The following is a 23,563-nucleotide window of genomic DNA, read 5'->3' as shown; positions in this document are numbered from 1 at the left end:
TAGCAAGACCAAAATTGCAAATTCGGAAAACCTGTGAAAGTTACGCAAGCTTTGTACACGAACACATTTCAAGTACTTTCAACAGCCGATAGTGGAAATGCAACATACGGTTCGCATGAACGATGGGAAAAGCAAAAAGGCAGTGTAAATAAGGTAAGAGAGAAAAATTATTGACGCAAACAAGCGTGAATGAGGCCAATGTAAATGTTCCTATCAAAAATTGTGCCGAAGTGTTTCGTAAAACAATACATTGTGAACTCCAATAACAGCAGACTGTTTGTGTTTTCAGACAGCCATGGTCATGGACTTGCGAGTAAGCTAAAAAAAAAAAAAAACAGCTAAAAGATATTCGTATGGTATAGTGAAACTGGGAGCCCCGCTTAGCGCAATTTAAAAAAATGACTGCATCCGCAAAGGCAGAAATTCTGCACGATAAAGACTTTGTTGTAGTTCTGGGAGGCGCATATACAAAAATGAAAAAGCGAATCCAACGCGCGATCTTAAACAGTGTCTGAGGAACCTCACTCACGCTAACGTAATAATGGTCAATATTTAGCATTGTTATGATCTTGTAAGATGGTCATTCGTTAATATTGAAATGAAAGTGCCAATGTGAAATGCATTGATCTAAGCAATATTGGATGTAGATTCCATACGCAACACGGACTACACCTGAATGGCTTGGGGAAAGATTATCTGGCAAACCTGACAACCAAGGTAATAAAAAACTACCAAAATAAATTCAAAACAAAATGATAATTGCATCTTCATCGCCTGACTTCATAACGGAAACACTTAAAAAAATATAGAACCATCATCAGCACCCTCAAAGCATGTAAACAAAGACGAAATGTCAACAGAAAGAACAGTGGACAATGATTTCAACAACAAAAGAACTACATTTCCTGGTCATCCAAATATTATTTTAGGCGAAAACAAAAAAAAACGAGAAGACGCCAAGTTCACAAGAAAACACAGCAGTAGTGGTGAACCAACATTTGAAGTGTCAGAAAAAGCGTCACCATCATCTACAACAAATAGAAGTTTGTTATGCAGAAGAAATGGTGAGTCTCCTACTCATCTCAACGATTTTTATATGTTACCACTTTAGGGAGAGTAAAGATAAATATGGAGTAGCAATTTATGTTAAGGATAGTGTAGCATACAAAGCTATAGATATTAAGAAATATTGTGTGGAACAACAATTTGAGGCATGTGCAACAGAAATAATAATTAAATTCTACACAATAATAGTGTTGGCTGTCTACAGGGCTCCTTCAGGTGACATAAAAACTTTTCTACATATAATGGAACTCCTGCTGTCAGGGTTACTTTCAATAGGGATGGATGTTGTAGTTTTAGGTTATTTCAGTATAAAGTTTATGACAGAAAATAAGAATAAAATTGACTTTGAGATTGTGATGACCTTACATAATCTGAAATCAGTAATAAAGAACCCAACAAAAATTACATCTGAGTCTCAAACTATGATAGACAACTCTTTTTAGATGTAATTAGACATGAGAATTATACTGTGAGGCAGGTTATAAGTGCGCTTTCAGATCATGATGGACAAATTCTCACTCTTTATGCTGTTACTCTGTTCAAAAAACAATTTCCTCAATAGAAATTCATAAGAGTAATGAATGAAGAGAAAAAAAGACACTTTCAATCATCGGTTGCAACAAATGGGCTGCTCTTTAGTATATAGCCATGATAATGTTGTTGCTAAATTTAACTGTTTTATAAATGAATTTTGTGCTCTTTTTGAAGAAATATTTCTAAAGAAATGGGTCAGAAGCAGTGCTTCCAGTTCTGTAGGTAAGCACTGGATTTCAAAAGGTATAAAACAGTCATGTAAAACCGAAAGGGAAACTTATGCTACAATAAGATTGTGTAAAGATGTACAAAAAACGAAACACTTTAGATTATACCGTAAAATTTTAAAGAAACTAATACAGAAATCAAAAGCCCTTTATTACGAGAAGAAAATAGATAATTCTAATAATAAAATAAAAGCAATTTGGAGCATTGTAAAAAAAAGAAACAATAAGAGACATAACAAGCAAAGAAGATGTAAATAAAATCAGATATGAAGGTACCCTAGTAGATAACCCCAAAAGTGTGGCTGAGATTCTTAATAAACACTTCCTATCAGTAACTCAACAGATTGGTTGCAGGCCCAATGTTTATGAAGCTGTAACTCTTTGTCAAGCAGTATATTCAAATACAATTTCAATAATGCACCTTAATCCTGTTACTGTAGAAGAAATTCAAAAAATCATAGCGCCTCTAAAAGGTAAGAACTCTGCAGGGTTTGATAATATATCTAGTAATTTAATGAAATATTCTTGTGTGTGGATAAGTGACATTCTATGTCATATTTGCAATGCTTCCCTTCAGAAAGGTGTTGTTCCCAGTAGACTTAAGTATGCCATTGTGAAGCCCCTGTACAAAAAGAGCGATAAAGCTGAACTACCTAATTATGGAGCTATCTCTTTGCTGACAGCTTTCTCCAAAATTCTAGAAAAGCTAATGCATGTAAGAATTGCTGATGATCTCATGAAGAATTGAGTTCTCATCAAGAGCCAAGGGACGTTCCACAGAAGACCCAGTCTATGCACTTGCAAATGAAGTCCTAGAAAACGTTAATGAAAAAATGCTAGCACTTGATGTCTTCTGTGATTTATCCAAAGCGTTTGACTGTGTTGATCACCAGATTCTCTTGCAAAAAGCAGAATTAGTAGGAATAAGTGGTGTTGCAGGCAACTGGCTACATTCATATCTCCAAGACAGAAAACAAAAAGTTGTCTTGAATAGCTCAGGTGGCGTATGTGACGTTTCCTCACATTCTGAATGGAGTTCCATTACATGTGGAGTGCCTAGGGGCCTCAATTCCTGGGCCACTATTATTCCTGATTTTAATAAATGATCTACCACCATGTACAAGCCTGCTGTGTAAATTTACACAATTTGCTGATGATACAACAATTTTTATGAGCAGTAGAACAGATAGTAATCTTGGTAACTCATTAATCACATACTCTCAGATGTGGTTAATTGATTCAAGGTGAATAGTCTCTCATTAAATTCCAGTAAGACCAGCTTTATTCAGTTATGTCCAACAACAAAAAGAGAGAGAGAGATAAGTGTGACATGTGGTAATCAGCCAATAGAAAGAATGGAAACAACAAAATTACTTGGAGTACACATTGATTGATTAGACAATGAACTGGTCTTTACATATTATAGATCTCTGTAAGAGGCTTAACTCTGCTACATATGCTTTATGGGTTGTCACTACATGTGTTGAACCTAACACTGCAAAAGTGGCATACCATGGCTATTTTTACCCACTCGTTGAATACGGCATTATTTGGGGGGGGGGGGGGGCGGAGGGGGCAACCAGCCATTAGCAAGGAAAGTGTTCATTGCACAGAAGTGAGCTTTAAGAGTTATATGTGGATTGGGCCCAAGAGACTAGTGTAGAAATAACTTTCGAAAAGTTGAAATATACACAAGTACATGCCAATATATTTTTTCTCTCGTGTGTTTTGTTTGTAAAAATATAGAGATATTTCAGCCAAACAGTAATTGTTATGAGCATAACACACAGAGGAAGAATGACATACACAGCGAGCATAGAAATTTGAGCTTGGCGCAAAAGGATGTCCACTACACTGGAACAAAACTCTTCTTTGTAGGGAGCACATTGTGCCCATGTGGGAGCAGTCTAGATGATTGTAAAACAATAAACTGGTAGCCAAGATCGCAGGAATTCTTTTTATTCCATGATTACCGGTTTCGGCGAAACTAAAGCCGCCATCAACGGATCTTAGGACATATACGGTTGATGTTGTAACCTGCATGTTCCTAAGATCCGATGATGGCGGCTTTAGTTTCGCCGAAACCGGTAATCATGGAATAAACAGAATTCCTGCGATCTTGGCTACCAGTTTATTGTTTTACAAAACTTTTCAGTGCTCTTCTTCCTGAAATAAAGACAGAGAGTCATAACAAGAGTAAGTTTAGGAAAGCACTAAAAAGATATCTGCTAGAAAAAGTTTTTTACAGTCTAGTTGAGTTTTAGTTAAATAAATTGTAAAATTTTAATATTATATAATACAAGTTGACATAACGCCGCTAAGATTGTTATTGAACTTGAGCTCTGTATCTGTGTGTTATCTGTATCTGTTTTCCGTAGAGCTTTAATGATTCTAAGAAAATATGTATTTTCTTAGATCTGTATTGCTGAACAAAGAATTTACTGTATAAATTTTTATATAATTATGTACTCAAATGTCTGTATATGCTATAAGTTTATCATATTGTACTTGTAAAATACTGACTCGTTCCACGTCCTCGTGAACCCAACACACTAGGATCCCTGGAACACGAAATAAAATCAATTCAAATCAATCCAATGTTCCTATATGACTGTCACAGCTCTTATCACGATATTCCTGTAACACACGTCGACTATTCCAGCAAAGGAAAAGGATATGGGGAGTTTTCACCTACATCGCACCTGGCAGAAAAGTGGGCGGGATATCTTAAACTATGTACAGATGGCTCAAAAATGGGGACGGAAAATCATACTGGGTGTGCTTTCTTCTCTCCAGAATCTGAAGAAGAAAGAAAGATTCAACTACCAAGTGTTTCTTCCACAGTTCTTGCTGAAACTTTCGCAATTATAGAGGCAATCAAATATGCGACATCTGTCACACTCCCCAAGGCAGTAATAATCACTGACTCTCAAAGCGTTCTGATATCCATTAGTTACAGGAATTGGTACAAAAGAACTAGTAAATACACCATCTATATACTGGATCAATACCAGAAAGCTAAAAAGACTGGCCAAATTATAGAATTTGTATGGACCAAATGACATTCCGACATTCTATACAATGACAAAGCAGATCAACTAGCGAGAGATGCGATTAACAGCGGAAGACCTATGGACATTAAACTCCCATGCACAGAATACCTCCTAAAAGTAAAACAAAAAGCGATTCTCTCATGGCAGAAAGAATGGAATGAAAGCCAACAAACAAGAGGTAAAAGCTATACACGTATACAGACATTCATACCAAGACAGACATGGTTTGCGAACTTCAAACATTCAAGGAAAATTATAACGTCCATTGTGAGAATGCGTCTCAATCATGGATCTTTCCCTGCCTGCTTGCATAGAATCGGAGTCACCCTACTGTCAATGTGAACAGGAAACAATTGGTGACGTAAATCGCATCTTATTTCAGTGCAGACGCATTGAAAAAGACGGAATCGACTTTTTGAAGGAGCTCTTAAGACTTGGCCACTGCCAGCCGCTTTATACGATCCTAATTCACGGAGACTCAACCAGGAATACATATGATGCCATATCCCAGTTTCTAGCGAAAGCAGACTTAAAAATCTAAAATGAATTGAACTTAAGAACTTAATTACAAATGAATTTTTAGCAGCCAACTGTGTTTTGTAATCTGATTACAATAATTTTGATCTGAAAACATAAGGATTTATGCCCTAAGCAGTATGTATAACGAAGAAAAAAATTTATACCTTGTTATGTGTCACTACATTTATTTGTGATGGCGAAAAGTTTGTATGGTAGAAGCTAATAAAAAAATGTAGAGATTATCTTTGTGTTTGTTTGGGTGTTGACATGTGACGTAGTGTGTTTACATCACGTTACTGATAAATGTGTAATTATTTTACAATATGTGTAATTTTTACAAATAATTTAAATGTTTTATGAATGTGTGGTAAAAATGGGTTGTGCCTGTTCAAGAACGAAAATTGCCGTCGGTGGAAAGACGTACACTGTCCAAGAACATTTGGCAGACGGGTATGTTGCCGTAATAGGGTTATTTGTACAGTTGTCTGGTGCAGTAAATGAGAAAATGTAGATTTTATATGAGCATACAGACAACGACATGCCGCAGATAATCAACATGCGAGCACCTATGTAAACTTAGCAATGATATAGTTATTGCAGTTTCTTCTAGCGTACAAGTGTATAAAATCGCTTCCTCTAACGCACAACCAGTTATGTCCATTGTAAATTGGAAAATACCAGCAGTCTTTCTGTGTATTGCATTTTTCCAATGCCCATATTTTAAATCATGATTATACATCTATAATCGAAATGTACAAACTGTTGTAAAATACAGAAACATTAAAAAATTATACTGTTCGAAAGCACTAGTATTTAAAAAGATAAAAAAAATAATAAGCAACTCAAAACATACTCTGTTCTTCTCACAGATACGTTTATAACACAATGGATTGCTGCCATTTCTTTTCAATGTAGTATACTCTCCACATCAAGGTATTGTTATCAAAAAGTAATTGAAAAAGACCAAACCATAAATAATTTGCAGAAATATTGTCACATAAATTCAGCACAAATCATAAGTACCTTCCTCTGTGTTATGAATTCACAGTTTGAACAACCCAAGAGTTTGTTCTACAATTGTCGTCATTTCTTTATTTGTCTCCCACATTTGACTCATTGCTTGAAGCATATCTTCTTCCTTCTCAGCAACTGACGGGGAAGACTTAAGTGTCAAATCATAATATTATACCTCAACAACTGCCCAGGCTCCTCTGTGTTTTAGCTGAGTGTATGCTCGTAATTGCATGGAAAATTGCCGCTAAAGACTGCTTACTAGATTTGCCACAGTTATGCAAAGATCAGCTGACACAATTAATAATTTTGAAAGAATTTATTCATCCTCATGTGTGAGGAATCAATTTTGAATTCCTCTTCATTGCTTTGCAATCTTACACCGTGTTGGTGACTTGTCTCTTAATTGGTTCCATTCACTTTCAGAATTTGCAATCAAAGGTGCTGATGTACAAGTTACTTTCAGAACTGACAACTAACTATTCAGCCACAATCTTTTCACCATTACAAAAAAAGTTCCATGTCCTTTTTCAGCAGTTGTCTGAAAATCACTTCATATTTGCTGGTGTTCTGTTGAAATATGGCATGGGTAGTTGCCTCAAGGGAGTGCGATAGTGCCACGGGTTCTAAAACTACTTTGATGCAGCTGTTGCTGTTTAGTTTGCATACATTACACATAAGTTGATATCATATTTTATCACCCATTCTTTCATCAGACTGGACATTTGTTTGCTGTGCCACTCAGAAAAATGCAGGCTACAAGTTTATTCACCAGATCAGCACATAACATAAATTCTCTGCATCAAATATTAATTTCCCTCTTTGAACATGCACGCAGGTCACTTTGGATCACTGTAGATGGTGTAGATCTGGTAGCAGGCACTAATAAGGAACAACACTGCTGATAAATGTCATGGCAGTGAATTCGTGTGTATGTCGCAGCTGCCTCATTTGCTGGTGTACCAATGCAGACTATGGAACTTGCTACAATGATGCACCACTTGGAGCCATGTAAAATGGCTTGAGAACAGTGGTCATAAAATATGTTAACCGAAAAGTGGCAGGGACATGTTCGTGAACTAACAATGCCAGTTGATTTCCAGCTTGACAGGATTGCAGGTCCATCTCAACCAGTTTTTGGGCAAGCGTAGTGACCTGATGAAACACTTGGAGATAGGTACCTCGCAAATAGCCACTGTTCGCAGCTGGTGCATGAAGCCAAACAACACAGAAACTGTGCAGTAGCTCACAGGAGGCATATAGTGGGATCCAATGACTCGTAATTTTGCCTATTTTCTGATGATGCAAGGCACTGAGTTCATTGGCAGCCCTGTGTGGCATTTAACCCACAGTGTGTTGGCGGTATAGTTCAAGCTGGATGTGGTTCTGTGATGTTTTAGGGGTGTTTCTCATACCGTATTTTGTGTCCACTCAGTCAAGTTACTATGAATGTGAACCAAAATGTTTATTTCAGCATTCTTGATGCCTGGGTGTTTCCCTTACTACTACATCTCCATGATAAGTATGGGGTGGACACTGGCCATCTTCCAAGATGACAGCAGCTGTATTAAAAGGACTGCATGTGTACATTTCTGGTCTGATGAACATTTGAGAATCGCATCATGGATCTACTGACCTGTCCCGTAGAAAATTCCTGGGCCTCTGTAATAGTGGTAAAATACAGCCATCATTATATGCTAACTTTGGTAGCTCTGTGGGTTCTATTCATGTGTGAGCAGCTTCAGCTGGATAAAGCATGGCTCTACCTGAAGAAAATTTTGGACTGTATTTCTAGCCGAATGGAGGGCATTATGAGGCCTAAAAATGGTATTAGCATTTTCCCTGGGGACAACTACATTTTTTTTGTTTAAGTGATATGCAAATGCATGTTCTGCAAGTTGTAGGTGAAATGGTTCTTATGAATGTAGAATAAGTAAAGAAAACTGAAACATAGCCCATTTACTTATATTTATCACATTGTTGCCTGAAAATGCACGGAAGTCAAATTTCACGTAACACATAATTTGGTATTGTTAACAGTATTTACATAAACTCGTTCAGTTTAGGAATTCGTCAGTGGAGTAGAAAGAGTTGGTCATCTATAAGCCCCATAAGCTCCTTTGAAACTGATCTTTATTTATAGACTAATTTTTTATTACTCCTCGCAAGTGATTGAAAATGTGTACTCAAGAATAATGGAAAGCGTCCTGACCCAAAGTAAATTACCTAAAATCTTTAAGCAATATTCGTAGTATTGGTTCCATGAAGTGAGCTGTTGGCTTGATTAAGAAGTATATTATTTATGCCACATTTCATTAAGCAATAGGTATACTGGTAAGTTATAGTTAGTGTCCTCAATTGCGTGAACATGCCTCTGCGGGACATCACTGATTTCACACTGCAAATAGTTTGTACTGCATGCTTTTTGACTTGGAAAACTTTAGCTTGCATTTGTGAGTTACTCCAGAAAATGATCCCATAGTACATTATAAGCAGAACATGCTAGCATTTATTGTATCACCTATGACCCCCCCCCCCCCCCCTCCCCCAATGAATCATGGACCTCATCATTGGTGGGGAGGCTTGCATGCTTCAGTGATTCAGATAGCTGTACTGTAGGTGCAATCACAACAGAGGGATGTATGGTTCCTGAAAAGGGGCAGCAGTCTTTTCAAACGGTCTTGCTGTGCTGGTACTGCTAATGGCTGAGAGCAAGGGGAAACTACAGCAGTAATTTTTCCTGAGAGCATGCAGCTCTGCTATATGGTGAAATGATGATTTCATCCTCTTGGGTAAAATATTCTAATAAAATAGTCCCCCATTTGGAACTCCGGTTGAGGCTACTTAGGAGGATATCGTTATTAAAAAAACAAAATGGTATTTTACAGATCGAAGTGTGGAATGTCAGATCCCTTAATCGGGCAGGTAGGTTAGAAAATTTAAAAAGGGAAATTGATAGGTTAAAGTTATATATAGTGGGAATTAGTGAAGTTCATTGGCAGGAGGAACAAGACTTTTGGTCATATGAATACAGTGTTAAAATCACCGAATCAAATAGGGGTAGCTGAATGCCGGAATAGGTCTAATAATGAATAAGAAAATGGAATGCAGGTAAGCAATTATGAACAGTGTACTGAACACACAATCATACTCAAGATAGACACTAAGCCCGCACCCACCACAGTAGTACAAGTTTATATGCCAACTAGCTCCGCACATGATGAAGAGGTTGAAGAAATGTATCATGTGATAAACGAAATTATTCAGATAGTTAAGGGAGATGAAAATTTAAATGTCATGGGGTGACTGGAATTTGATAGTAGGAAAACGAAGAGAAGGAAAAGTAGCTGGTGAATGTGGGGGGGGGGGGGGGGGGGGGGTAAGGAATGAAAGAGGAAGCTGCCTGGTATAATGTTGCACAGAGAACAAGTTAATCATAGCTAACATGAAAGATGGTTGTACATGTGGAAGAGGCCTGGAGACACTTTAAGGTTTCAAATAGATTGTATGATGGCAAGACAGAGATTTAGGAACCAGATTTTAAATTGTAAGACATTTGCAATGGCAGATGTGGACTCTGACCATAATTTATTGGTTATGAACTGCAGATTAAAACTGAAGAAACTGCAAAAAGGTAGGCATTTAAGAAGGTGGGACCGGCGTAAACAGAAAGAACCCGAGGTTGTAAAGAGTTTCAGAGAGAGCACTAGGGAACGATAGACAAGAACAGGGGAAAGAAATACAATAGAAGAAGACTGGGTAACTGAGAGATGAGATAGTAAAGGCAGCAGAGGATCAAGTAGGTTAAAAGACAAGGGCTAGTAGAAATCTGTGGGCAACAGAAGAGATATTGAGTTTAATTGATGAAAGGAGAAAATATAAAAATGCTGTAAATGAAGCAGGTGAAAAGGAATACAAATGTCTCAAAAATGAGATTGACAGGAAATGCAAAATGGCTTAGCAGGGATGGCTAGAGGACAAATGTAAGCACGTAGAAGCATATATCACTAGGGGTAAGTTAGATACTGCGTACAGGAAAATTAAAGATAACTTTGGAGAAAAGAAAACAACCTGTATGAATATCAAGAGCAGATATGGAAAACCAGTTCTAATCAAAGAATGGAAAGCTTAAAGGTGGGAGTATTTCGAGTGCCTATACAAGGGTGATGTACTTGAGGGCATTATGGAAATGGAAGAGGTCGTAGAGGAAGATGAAATAGGTGATATGATACTGCGTGAAGTATTTGACAGAGCACTGAGAGACTTAAGTCACAACAAGGCCCCAGGTGTAGACAACATTTCATTAGAACTACTGATATCCTTGGAGAGCCAGTCATGACAAAACACTTCCATTTGGTGAGCAAAGTGTCTGAAACAGGCAAAATACTCTCCGACTTCAAGAAGAATATAATAAATGCAATCACAAAGAAGGCATGTGTTGACAGGTATGAAAATTAACAAACTATCAGTTTAATTAGTCGTGGTTGCAAAACACTAATATGAATTCTTTACAGAGTAATGGAAAAACTGGCAGAAGCCAATATCGCTGAAGATCAGTTTGGATTTCGTAGAAATGTAGGAATACTGACTCAATGACGTATCTTAGAAGATAGGTTAAGGAAAGGCAAACCTACATTTCTAGCATTTGTAGACTTAGAGAAAGCTTTTGGCAATGTTGATTGTAATACTCTCTTTCAAATTCTGAAGGTGGCAGGGGTAAAATACAGGGACCGAAAGGCTATTTACAATTTGTACAGAAACCAAATGGCAGTCGAGGGGCACAAAAGGAAAGCAGTAATTGAGAGGGGAGTGGAAGTGTATGTTGAGCAAGCAGTAAAGGAAAGAAAATAAAAATTTGGAGTAGCTATTAAAATACATGGAGAAGAAATAAAAACTTTGGGGTTTGCTAACAACTTGTAATTATATCAGACAGCAAAGGACCTGGAAGGCCAGTTGAATGGAGTGGACATTGTCTTGAAAGGAGGATGTAATATCAACAAAAGCAAAACAAGGATAATGGAATGTAGTCGAATGAGATCAGGTGATGCTGAGGGAATTAGATTAGGAAATGAGAAATTTACAGTAGTAGATGAGTTTTGCTATCTGGGAAACAAAATAGCTGATGTTGGTCAAAGTAGGGAAGATATAAAATGTTGACTGGCTGTGGCAAGGAAAACATTTCTGAAGAAGAGAAATTTGTTAACATCGAGTATAGATTTAAGTGTTAGGAATTTCGTTTTGAAAGCATTTGTATGGACTGTAGCTATGTATCGAAGTGCAATGTGGATGATAAATAGTTTAGACAAGAACAAAATAGAAGCTTTTGAAACATGGTGCTACAGAAGAATGTTGAAGATTAGACAGCTAGATCACGTAACTAATGAGGAGGTACTGAATAGATTGGGGAGAAGAGGAACTTGCGGCCCAACTTGACTAGAAGAAAGGATTGCTTGGTGAGACACATTCTGAGGCATCTAGGGATCACCAATTTACTATTAGTGAGAAGCATGGAGGGTAAAAATCATAGAGGGAGACCAAGAGGTGAAAACACTAATCAGATTCAGAAGGATGTAGGTTGCAAGAGCTGCATCAAACCAGTCTGTGGACAACAACAACAGCAACAACAACAACAACAATATGACTGCAAATAATGATTTATTTAGGCAGTTCAGCAGTTCTTTGATATGCTCCTCCCCATTGAATTTATTATCAAGTTGCAATCCAAAGAATTTAACACTGTCAACCTCTTATATCTGTTTCCAGTCATATCATAGACAGATATTGTGAACAAACCTCATACAAGCTAGTTTGCTCAAAGTTTAGTGACAAAGAATTGGCAACAAACGGTTTGTTAATGTAAAAGTAACTAACACCACTCATGCATTAGGCCTTAGGCCTTTTCCAGCTGGCCAATGCTGCCCACAAGGCAGTACAAGGAGTGATCAATGACCATGGGAAATATGATGAGCATGTCAATTGTCTCTCCAGCTGCTATTGCCAGTATATGAAGCCTGATGATACTGCTGCATCTTTATTTAAGCAGCTCCTTGTTTGGCCTCGAAGAGGCTGAATAGACTTAGTACCAGGCCCCCGTATCTTGGAAAAAGTTTGAGGAGCTACCAGGAATTGAACCTGGGTCCTTCTACACCAAAGGCAGTGACATTAACTTTTTTCTGAATTAATTTTCTTCTCATTGTAAGGAAATAAGAGAACAAAATTGTATTTTCCTTCTTGTCTCAGAAGTCTCTGTTTGGTCTTCTAGCTAAATTGAATCTCTAGTGCCTTTTAAATTTAAGGTTGTTCCTTCCATGTATGTTATAACAATCAAGGGTCTTCTTGATATGAAAATACAGATTTATGGAAAATGTAAATATATAAAAAACAAACACCACCCGAACAGGCTGTGAAGGCCCAATGGTACTGACTGACCACTGTGTCATCCTCAGCCCTCAGACATCACCAGATGCAGATACAGAGAGGCATGTGGTCAGCACACCACTCTCCCAGCTGTATTCAGTTTTCGTGACTGGTGTCACTACTTCTCAATCAAGTAGCTCCTCAATTGACCTCACAAGGGCTGAGTGCACTCCGCTTGCCAATAAAACTTGGCAGACCAGGACGATGACCCATTCAAGTGCTAGCCAAGCCCAACTTCAATGTTGATGGTTTATTGTGTCAAATGCTTTTGAAAAATCAAGTGAAACGAAAGCACACTTGATTTTTATGCCACTGTAGTAGTGATTTTCCATCTCTGTATTAACGTAAGAAGTGAAAGATCTTCCTGTCAATGTCTACACTTAACTGGTACTAACCAATTATTGCATTCATTAGCATTTTAAGTCTGTGGGAAATGATACATGCCATGATTTTATGGTCACTGTTCAGTAACATAATTGGTCTAAAATCAATTAATCTGCTTCCTTGATGTTTAGGGATGAATACAGTGATTCCTTCCATGAGCTCTTTAGGAAGATTAAAATTTAGTTCCAGTAATTCATTACACATACATAGTAGCTTAACTTCATTTGTTGAGATACATTGTAAAATTCCACACTCCGTCTGTTGGGTCCTGGAGATTTATTTTTTGGACTTCATGCACAGCATATTTCATTTCCTATTCATTGATTTCCTTCATAAGTGTTTCTGTTTCAGCTGTGTTTGATTTTCCTTGCAGGTTATGTATTACTTCTTGCTTTATTCCTTCATCGGCATGGTTCATTGTCAATAGCTCCTCCAGGTGTTCATAGACATTATATTTTATTTTGTTTTGCTGCTGGCCTGTGATGCCATAATGTAGCTTTAGATATGTTCTTATTTTCCTTTTTCATTCCTTTATTTTCATAGATGTCATGTAACATGGATTGTTCCTCTTCCTGTATTATGCTCTGTGACCTGGTCCTTATTTTATAGCCTTCTGACTGCTGTAGCTTAAGTTTTGTAAGTTTTGCTTTCATTTTTTTATGTGCACATAATTGTCTGTGGCAGGGTCTAATTTGTATAAGGCTCTGAAACAAGTAAAATAAAATTCAGTTGCTTTCTTTTGCTATGAATTCTTGTCTCTTGCACAAATTTTAAACATTTTCATTATTTTTAGATTGACATGTTTTAGCCACCATTCTGTTATCAAGTTATTGTATTCTAAATTCCTTTCACATTCCTTCTGTGTTGTGTTAAAGGTAAGCTGACATTTTTCATCTTGGCGATGAGCATTTCTGAGTTCCTTTGGGTTGAAATGTTTCTTGCTTACTCATGTTTACAGAACATATACATGCAGCATGGTCAAAGAAAATTGTTGTCCAAACTTTGGAGTGTAGGTCTTGGTCATTAAATATTCTGAAACATAAATTATGTGAAGCTGGCTTTCAGAGTGGCTCGTGATGTGTGTGAAACTAGGTGTTGTCCTTGCGTATTTTCCCAAGTCCCATGTATGAGTTAAACACATTTCATGAATGAAATGTTCTAGTTCTGCAGATTTGTTTAAGTTAGGCATCTGATCTCTTGGGCATAGCGTGCAATTGAAATCACTTGCTAATATTATGTGGTCTTGGTTCTTTCCAAAATCAGGGACTATTTCACTAATTAAAAAAAAAAAATCTGCCCTGCATTGCCTAATGCTACTTCCTGATGGAGCTTGCACATTGATTATCAGTGTACGGTTAACTGTACACTGCTGTCTAGTAGTTTTGTCACATCTTTTGTCATAATCCCTTCTTTCGTCAAAAAGGCTGTATGTAAATCTTCTCCACTTCCCAGATTAGTGATAGCATTGTATTCAGTTATTTGTATTCAGTTATATCCTGAGCTAACATAATATCTGAATGTGTATAATTGCAGATAAGGTCAGATCTTATTTATATTCAAAGCAGCAGTTTTACAGACTTAAGGCTGGTTCATGTTCTGAGGTGCATGTTGGGAGTTAATGGTCCTTGCTTGCAAGGCAGTCCAACACAAGCCAATGTTCAAAAATCAGTTCTTTGGGAGTATTCTGTTTTGTAGATGATTGATTCTCTTTTTGAGCTGACAGTGAATATTCAACAAATTCTGGGATTGCAGCCATGTCATTATTCATGACTGTTTCTTCCACTTCTACTGCTACCAGTTCCCTGTTTGTGTGGTCCAGTACAAAGTGTCTTCTGTTTTTTCAGCCTCACAGTGATCTGACACAGGATGTTGATACAGGCTTCCAATAGAGTCATAGGGCACCTCGTGGTATGTACTCATTGTGAGGGTGTCTGTCGCATCAGTGTCCATCGGTCCTGACATAAAGTGGCTTGAGTCAGGATTTTTCTGGGTCAACAGACTACTAATTTATTTTGCCTTTTCTTGAATTGGCAGTGTTACTTCATTAGCATCCTTGTGTACCAGTCTCCATTTCTTTTTTAGATGAGCTCATTTTGGAATTTTATTTCTTTTCAGCATTCAAATTTGACTGTTATGTCAGGGTTTGTTCCTCTGTTACTTCAGCATCAGATTCAACCTTGGTCCCAGAGGCGTGAATTTCATGGAGAACATGTCTTTTGTGGCCTTCCTCAGTTCAGCACTGTCAGCTCTGCATCATCACAAATTTCCATGAGAGTTTCCAAGTTAATATAATCACTTAAAGTGCTGCCTATAATTTGAGATGCAGGTTTGAGTCTAGTGGCTGCTGCTGTGTGCAGAGCCATTTTCACATGGGGAGTTGTGGCTACACCGGCGGGTATCTACACCACTCAATGTTGTATGCAGAGTGTGCAAATGTGGCCTAGCAAGCCACAGCCAGCAGACATGTGGTTGGCCGTCATATAAGGTTAATCCCAAAAGTAAAGTATCCTATTTTTTTTATAATTACGTAGACCTATTTATTTCCTCAAAGGTTTACGTCAGTTAACAGCTTGAACATTTAGCTATTTTTCGACTTAATCACCATCTCTGTCGATGCATTTTTGTAGATGCTGTGGCAGTTTTTGTATGCCCATGTCGTACCAGCTCGCCGTCGGCCCTGCTAGCTGAGTGGTCAGCGTGACAGACTGTCAATCTTAAGGTCCCGGGTTCGATTCCCGGCTGGGTTGGAGATTTTCTCCGCTGAGGGACGGGGTGTTGTGTTGTCCTAATCATCATCATTTCATCCCCATCGACATGCAGGTCGCCGAAGTGGCATCAACTCGAAAGACCTGCACCAGGCGAACGGTCTACCCGAAGGGAGGCCCTAGCCGCACGACATTTCATTTCATTTCATTACCAGCTCACCACCCTGCTGTTCAGAAAGTTATGAACCTCTTCTTTCACCTTGTCGTCAGAGCTGAATCGCTTTCTGGCCAAATGTTCTTTTAACCTAGGTAACAGGTGATAGTCACTGGGCACCAAGTCAGGACTATAGGGTGAGTGTGTGAGTATGTTCTACTGAAACTGTTGCAGGAGAGCAACGGTTTGCCGAGCAATGTGTGGGCGAGTGTTGTCATGGAGAATGTGCACACCCTTGCTCAACATTCCTCTTCTCTGGTTCTGAATTGCCCGTTTGAGTTTATTCAGAGTCTCACAGTACCTGTCAGCGTTAATTGTGATCCCAGCAATTCAGCTTCGATGATGAGGTGAAAGAAGAGGTTCATAACTTTCTGAACAGCATGGCGGCAAGCTAGTATGACATGGGCATACAAAACTGCCACTGCATCTACAAAAATGCATTGACAGTAATGGTGACTATGCCAAAAACTAGCTAAGTGTTCAAGCTGTAAACTGATGTCAACCATTGTAGAAATTAACATGTCTATGTACTTATAAAAAAATACGAGACCTTACTTTTGGGATTACCCTCGTATAGTACTACAGCATGATGGCCATATACTGGGATATACGAAGATATGTGCTTTAGGGGGTCCATCTTAACTGCCTAACTCTATTAAGCTCCAGGAATTTACGTACAGTTGACCACGTTTCTGTAAAATTATCGAGCACCTTGCCGTAGGACAATACTACATTTTTTATCTCCCATCTGTAAAAGCCTAAGTTCAGATTGGAGTATTTATCATAAGGATAGGTTATTTACCAATGGTGGCAGTGTATTTATTGCAAAAGCATTTGACAATATCTGGTGAGGTCATCACAGATTCGAAATGTGAACTAATCTGGTTGAAGTTAAAAATCATAGGTCAGCCAAAAATGGTAATTGGATGCTTTTATAGACTGCCTGGTCCAGGAACTGTACTGGTTGAGTTCTTTAGAGATAACTTGCACAGTATCATTAATTACATTCCTGATCATGCCATTGTAATAGGGGGCTGACCTCAACTTGCCAGGTATATACTGAGAGAGTCATGCAGTCAAAACTGGTGCCAGGGACAGATATTTGTATGACCTTATCCTAAATGTTTTGTGTGAAAATTACTTTCAGTGTAATATCTGAGAACAAGTAACAAACAGACCTGAACGTATTGAATCAGTTAACATAGAGGAAAGCATAAGTGATCATAAGGCTGTAATAGCAATTATGACTACGAGGCAAGGATTGTTAAGAAAGGTAGGAAAATATGTTTGCTTAGCAAGAGTGACAGGATACAAATTGCAGAGTATCTGAGTAGTTAACATCAAGTTTTCGGTGCTGGGGATGATGATGTGGACCACAAATGGGAAGAATTCAAAAGCATTGTTCAATATGCCTTAGACAAGTATGTCCTAAACAAGGTCTTAAGGAATGGGAAAGACCCACCATGATTTAATAGCGATGTTAGAAAACTGCTTCCTAAACAGAGAGAGCTTCAACACTGATCCAAATTAAGTCAAAATGTAGCCGACAAACAAAAGCTAAATAAAGCAAAAGTGAGCATAAGGAGAGCAATGAGATAAGCGATCAATGACTTAAAATAAAATTTTGTCAACTGATGTGATTAAAAATCCTAAGAGGTTTTGGTCTTATGTAAAATCAGTAACTCGGTGTTGGTTGATACCAAAAGAGAGTAGTGAGAAAAGAATATTGGTGCTAGGTAGTAGCCATGGGAGGGATGTAGGCCAGGTGGTGCAGGAAAAGCTAGGAGCAGGGTACCAGTCACAAGTATTGTGAAGCCTTAGCCAGGTGACAGAGGACATAGGAAAACTGTGCACAGATTTTGGCAAAGAGGATCAGGTTATTATAGTAGGTGGAGCAGGAAATAGCCTGTCTAAGAACAGCAATTACAGCATTAGGCATGACCTGGATAAAATAGGAGTAGCAACTACACACACAAATGAGAGTTTCATGGAGGTCCTGCAGCGCCCTGACCAGCCTGGGTTAATATTGCTGTGAGCCTTGTTAACTCTGAGTCGAGCAGGTTATTGCTGACTGAAATGGAGTCTCATATGAGTGCAGTGCCTGTTGCTACAATTGTGAGATGGGGTTATACTAGACATAGCCTGCACCTGAGTAGGAGAGGGAAAGATAGGTTGGCTGAACATCGTGCAGGAAATGTACGGGGAGGGGGGGGGGGGGGGGAGGGGACTCCATTACACAATACAAGATTACTGTGGTTACTGGTGTCGGAGGGACACCTTTTTTAGGTTAGAATCAAGTTTCAGACACCCTGTTTTGCAAGAAGGCACTATAACAGAAGAGCCCCACAAGAATACACAGAAAAGTAAGGTTAGCTTATTCCACCAAAGTATTAGAAGATTGAGTAATAAGATAGAAGAGCTTCTTGCCTGTGTGCAAAATTTAGAGGAAGAGATAGACATCCTGTGCCTGTCTGAGCACCACATTACCACAGGGTTACATAAGTTACATATAAAAGATTACAGTCTAGCAGCTTACTCACACAGAACTAATATGTGAAAGGGAGGATGTGTTGCATATATTAAGACAGAATACAAGTTCAAAAGTGTTGACACGTATTTGTAGTGATCAACACATAGAAGTGTGTGCTTGTGAATTAATATTAAAAAACAGTTCACTTTTAATTGTGACAATATAGATCCTCACTGGGAAATTTTGAATTATTTATGAGGAATCTGAATTCCTTACTGTGCTCTCTGTCAGAAATCAGCAAGCAGTTGTCTGTTGTGACTTCAATGTGGATATTCTAAAGGAATCTGATAGAAAAAATGATCTGGAAACCTTATTTGGATCCTACAATTTGATCTCAATAGTTAACTTTCTAACATGGGTGGATAAAGACAGTAGGTGCATAATTGATAAGGCTGTCTTTGATGAGGCACAAAGCAAGAAAATAACTGTTTACACAGTAAGAAATGCTCTCTCTGATCTTGATGCACAGTTGGTCAGGATAAATGACATAGTGCCCTACAATGTGGATACACCTCAGTGGAAGTAGTCAGAATCATTAATGACTACAGAGTAAATATTTTTAAGAATAGTTTACAAGAAACAACCTGAGATGAAATGTATACAGAATGAAATACGAATATAAAATTTAATCTGTTGTTGTTGTTGTCTTCAGTCCTGAGACTGGTTTGATGCAGCTCTCCATGCTACTCTATCCTGCGCAAGCTGCTTCATCTCCCAGTACCTACTGCAACCTACATCCTTCTGAATCTGCTTAGTGTACTCATCTCTCGGTCTCCCTCTACGATTTTTACCCTCCACGCTGCCCTCCAATGCTAAATTTGTGATCCCTTGATGCCTCAAAACATGTCCTACCAACCGATCCCTTCTTCTAGTCAAGTTGTGCCACAAACTTCTCTTCTCCCCAATCCTATTCAATACCTCCTCATTAGTTACGTGATCTATCCACCTTATCTTCAGTATTCTTCTGTAGCACCACATTTCGAAAGCTTCTATTCTCTTCTTGTCCAAACTAGTTATCGTCCATGTTTCACTTCCATACATGGCTACACTCCAAACAAATACTTTCAGAAACGACTTCCTGATACATAAATCTATATTCGATGTTAACAAATTTCTCTTCTTCAGAAACGCTTTCCTTGCCATTGCCAGTCTACATTTTATATCCTCTCTACTTCGACCATCATCAGTTATTTTACTTCCTAAATAGCAAAACTCCTTTACTACTTTAAGCGTCTGATTTCCTAATCTAATTCCCTCAGCATCACCCGATTTAATTTGACTACATTCCATTATCCTCGTTTTGCTTTTGTTAATGTTCATCTTATATCCTCCTTTCAAGACACTGTCCATTCCGTTCAACTGCTCTTCCAAGTCCTTTGCCGTCTCTGACAGAATTACAATGTCATCGGCGAACCTCAAAGTTTTTACTTCGTCTCCATGAATTTTAATACCTACTCCAAATTTTTCTTTTGTTTCCTTTACTGCTTGCTCAATATACAGATTGAATAACATCGGGGAGAGGCTACAACCCTGTCTCACTCCTTTCCCAACCACTGCTTCCCTTTCATGCCCCTCGACTCTTATTACTGCCATCTGGTTTCTGTACAAATTATAAATAGCCTTTCGCTCCCTGTATTTTACCCCTGCCACCTTTAGAATTTGAAAAAGAGTATTCCAGTCAACATTGTCAAAAGCTTTCTCTAAGTCTACAAATGCTAGAAACGTAGGTTTGCCTTTTCTTAATCTTTCTTCTAAGATAAGTCGTAAGGTCAGTATTGCCTCACGTGTTCCAACATTTCGACGGAATCCAAACTGATCCTCCCCGAGGTCTGCATCTACCAGTTTTTCCATTCGTCTGTAAAGAATTCGCGTTAGTATTTTGCAGCCGTGGCTTATTAAACTGATAGTTCGGTAATTTTCACATCTGTCAGCACCTGCTTTCTTTGGGATTGGAATTATTATATTCTTCTTGAAGTCTGAGGGTATTTGGCCTGTCTCATACATCTTGCTCACCAGCTGGTAGAGTCTTGTCATGACTGGCTCTCCCAAGGCCGTCAGTAGTTCTAATGGAATATTGTCTACTCCGGGGGCCTTGTTTCGACTCAGGTCTTTCAGGGCTCTGTCAAACTCTTCACGCAGTATCGTATCTCCCATTTCGTCTTCATCTACATCCTCTTCTATTTCCATAATATTGTCCTCAAGTACATCGCCCTTGTATAAACCTTCTATATACTCCTTCCACCTTTCTGCCTTCCCTTCTTTGCTTAGAACTGGGCTGCCATCTGAGCTCTTGATATTCATACACGTGGTTCTCTTCTCTCCAAAGGTCTCTTTAATTTTCCTGTAGGCAGTATCTATCTTACCCCTAGTGAGATAAGCTTCTACATCCTTACATTTGTCCTCTAGCCATCCCTGTTTAGCCATTTTGCACTTCCTGTCGATCTCATTTTTGAGACGTTTGTATTCCTTTTTGCCTGCTTCATTTACTGCATTTTTATATTTTCTCCTTTCATCAATTAAATTCAATAATCTATTCCATGATAAATTCATATCAGTATTTGAAAATAGCTTTCCACATAAGCTAATCAGAAGGGACATTAAACAGCCATGTAAAAAACCATGGATCACTAAGGAGGTTAAAGTATCTCGTGAAAGGAAAAGGGAAATATGTCTTTTGGCAAGAAGAAGTAGAGACCCTGTTGTGGTTGGTAGGAGAGCCAACACCGTGTTACTAAAAGGAGGCCGAAATGCACGCATTTTAGCTCACACAGGCTGGCGTGAGGTCTGGAACATGACAAGGGAATTAGAATTGATGTAGCTGGTGGAATACTTAACTTTAATCCATTAATGACAAACGTCACTCTTGACGGTACATGATTCACAATATCAATGGTAACTGAATATGGCGCCTTGCTAGGTCGTAGCAAATAACGTAGCTGAAGGCTATGCTAACTATCGTCTCGGCAAATGAGAGCGTAGGAGTCGATGAACCATCACTAGCAAAGTCGGCTGTACAACTCGGGCGAGTGCTAGGAAGTCTCTCTGGACCTGCCGTGTGGCGGCGCTCGGTCTGCAATCACTGATAGTGGCGACACGCGGGACCGACGTATACTAACGGACCGTGGCCGATTTAAAGGCTACCACCTAGCAAGTGTGGTGTCTGGCGGTGACACTACATTCCTCCCTCGAAAATCGGTGTACGGTTGCGGCATAAGGCTTCTGCCCGCTGTGGGGAGGACCCCATGTTGACGTATGCGACGAGGTGGGGAGCCTAACAACAGGTAAGGATGTGCCACCCGCACCCTGCCATTCAGACCGCGGGGAGCTAGGAAATGCCTGAAAACCTGCTCCAGGGTGCACGCCAACATGCGGTGTATGCCCCTGTAGAAAGACAGGAGGGGCCAAAGGGTTGACCTCCATTGGGCCGGGGCACCTGACAGGCGAAGACGACATATGGTCCGGAGCGGGCAAGAGTTCCATGTCGGAGGACAACTGGTCACGGGAAGTGATCAGCGGCGCGTGACCCAGGGAGGCGCCCGGCGGTTGCAGCGACGCGTCCACTGCGGGTGTCGCCGGTGGGAGAACAGGCGGTGGCGGTGGCGGTGGCGGCGGTGCGTTGCCATGGGGCAAAATGGAAGGCAGCATCGGTAACACCTGGGGCTGAGGCGAGCCAGTAGATCGGTCCCCAGGGCGCTGACTGGACGGCACCGTCACTGAAAGCAGACGGCGAGCGGCAAATCCCATGCGACGACAGAGGCACAGCTGATTGAGATGCTGGCGCACCTCACCAGAGGCCCCCAAAACCAGATACATAGAGCGTCCGAGGCAGGGAAGAATGAGGCCTTAGAGCCAACGCCGTGAACCTCGATAGTGGCGATAGTAGACAACGTCACCTGGAGCAAAAGCAGGTGTCTGCCGCTGCACAGGAACCTGATACGGCGGATGTAGCAAAGACATCAAGGTTCGATGAGGGCGACCGTGGAGCAACTCAGCCGGCGAGTGACCATCTCGGGGCTGAGAGCAATACGAGGACAAAAAGAGCAACAATGTGCCCTCCCAAGAATGCAATTCTTTCAACTTCAACATCTGTGTCTTGAAAGTCCTGACCAATTGTTCAGCGGCACCGTTTGACTGTGGCGAAAACGGCGCGGACATCAGATGTTGAATACCATTGTCTTTGCAGAATGACTGAAATTCTGCGGACATGAATTGTGGGCCATTGTCGGAAACAATAGTCTGTGGAAGACCTTTAGTGCAAAAGATAGCGGATAACGCTTGGATGGTGGCAGTTGACGTGGTGGAAGACCAAAGGAAAATTACTGAATGAATCTACCACAACCAACCATCGAGCATTCCAGAATGGACCAGCAAAATTGATGTCTAAGCGTTGCCAAGGGGAAGTGGCTTTTGGCCATGCAAAGGATTTCCACGGTGGTGCTGATTGTTGTTCAGCACACACCATGCAAGAAGAGCACATATTCGTAATCCTGGCATCAATCTCGAACCAAGTACAGTGCTGACAAGCAAGTTGTTTCGTTCTCACTATACCCCAATGGCCCTGGTGGAGAAGCTGTAAGACAGAGGAGTGTAACGAACGTGGTACTACGACCCTACGACCCTGGACTGATCGTTATCAGAACGCAACAGCAAAACACCATGTCGTACAAAAAGTCTCTCCTTGTGAGCAAAAAATCGGCGAACCAACGGGTCCTCGATCTGTGACTTTGATAAGGGCCATTGTGTAGCAACAAAACGCAGAACGGGAGCAAGGACAGGTCGGCAGCTGTGGCTGTAGCTACACGACGAAAATCAATCGGAAACGATTTGACCACGTCATCGGTTTCCGCATCAATGAACAAGTAAGCAAGTTTGGAGGAATCGAATGCCCTATCCCCAGCAACAGG

The 23,563-nt window shown here is 39.7% G+C and overlaps 1 protein-coding gene across 1 annotated transcript in view; it reads left to right on the top strand.

Annotated features, from left to right (window-relative positions):
- The first annotated feature begins 5,196 nt into the window (after positions 1 to 5,196).
- LOC126298834 (serine/threonine-protein kinase 16) overlaps positions 5,197 to 23,563 on the top strand; it is a 146,008-nt gene continuing 127,641 nt past the window's right edge. The window contains exon 1 of the mRNA XM_049990311.1: positions 5,197 to 5,848. Within this exon, the coding sequence (XP_049846268.1) occupies positions 5,748 to 5,848 (101 nt within the window). The 5' untranslated portion in view covers positions 5,197 to 5,747. The remainder of the gene's footprint in view (positions 5,849 to 23,563) is intronic.

This window comes from Schistocerca gregaria, chromosome X (genome assembly GCF_023897955.1).
Source record: "Schistocerca gregaria isolate iqSchGreg1 chromosome X, iqSchGreg1.2, whole genome shotgun sequence".
Taxonomy (NCBI): Eukaryota; Metazoa; Arthropoda; class Insecta; order Orthoptera; family Acrididae; genus Schistocerca; species Schistocerca gregaria.
Note: the sequence above shows the minus strand (reverse complement) of the source record. Positions and strands in the feature narration are given on the sequence as shown.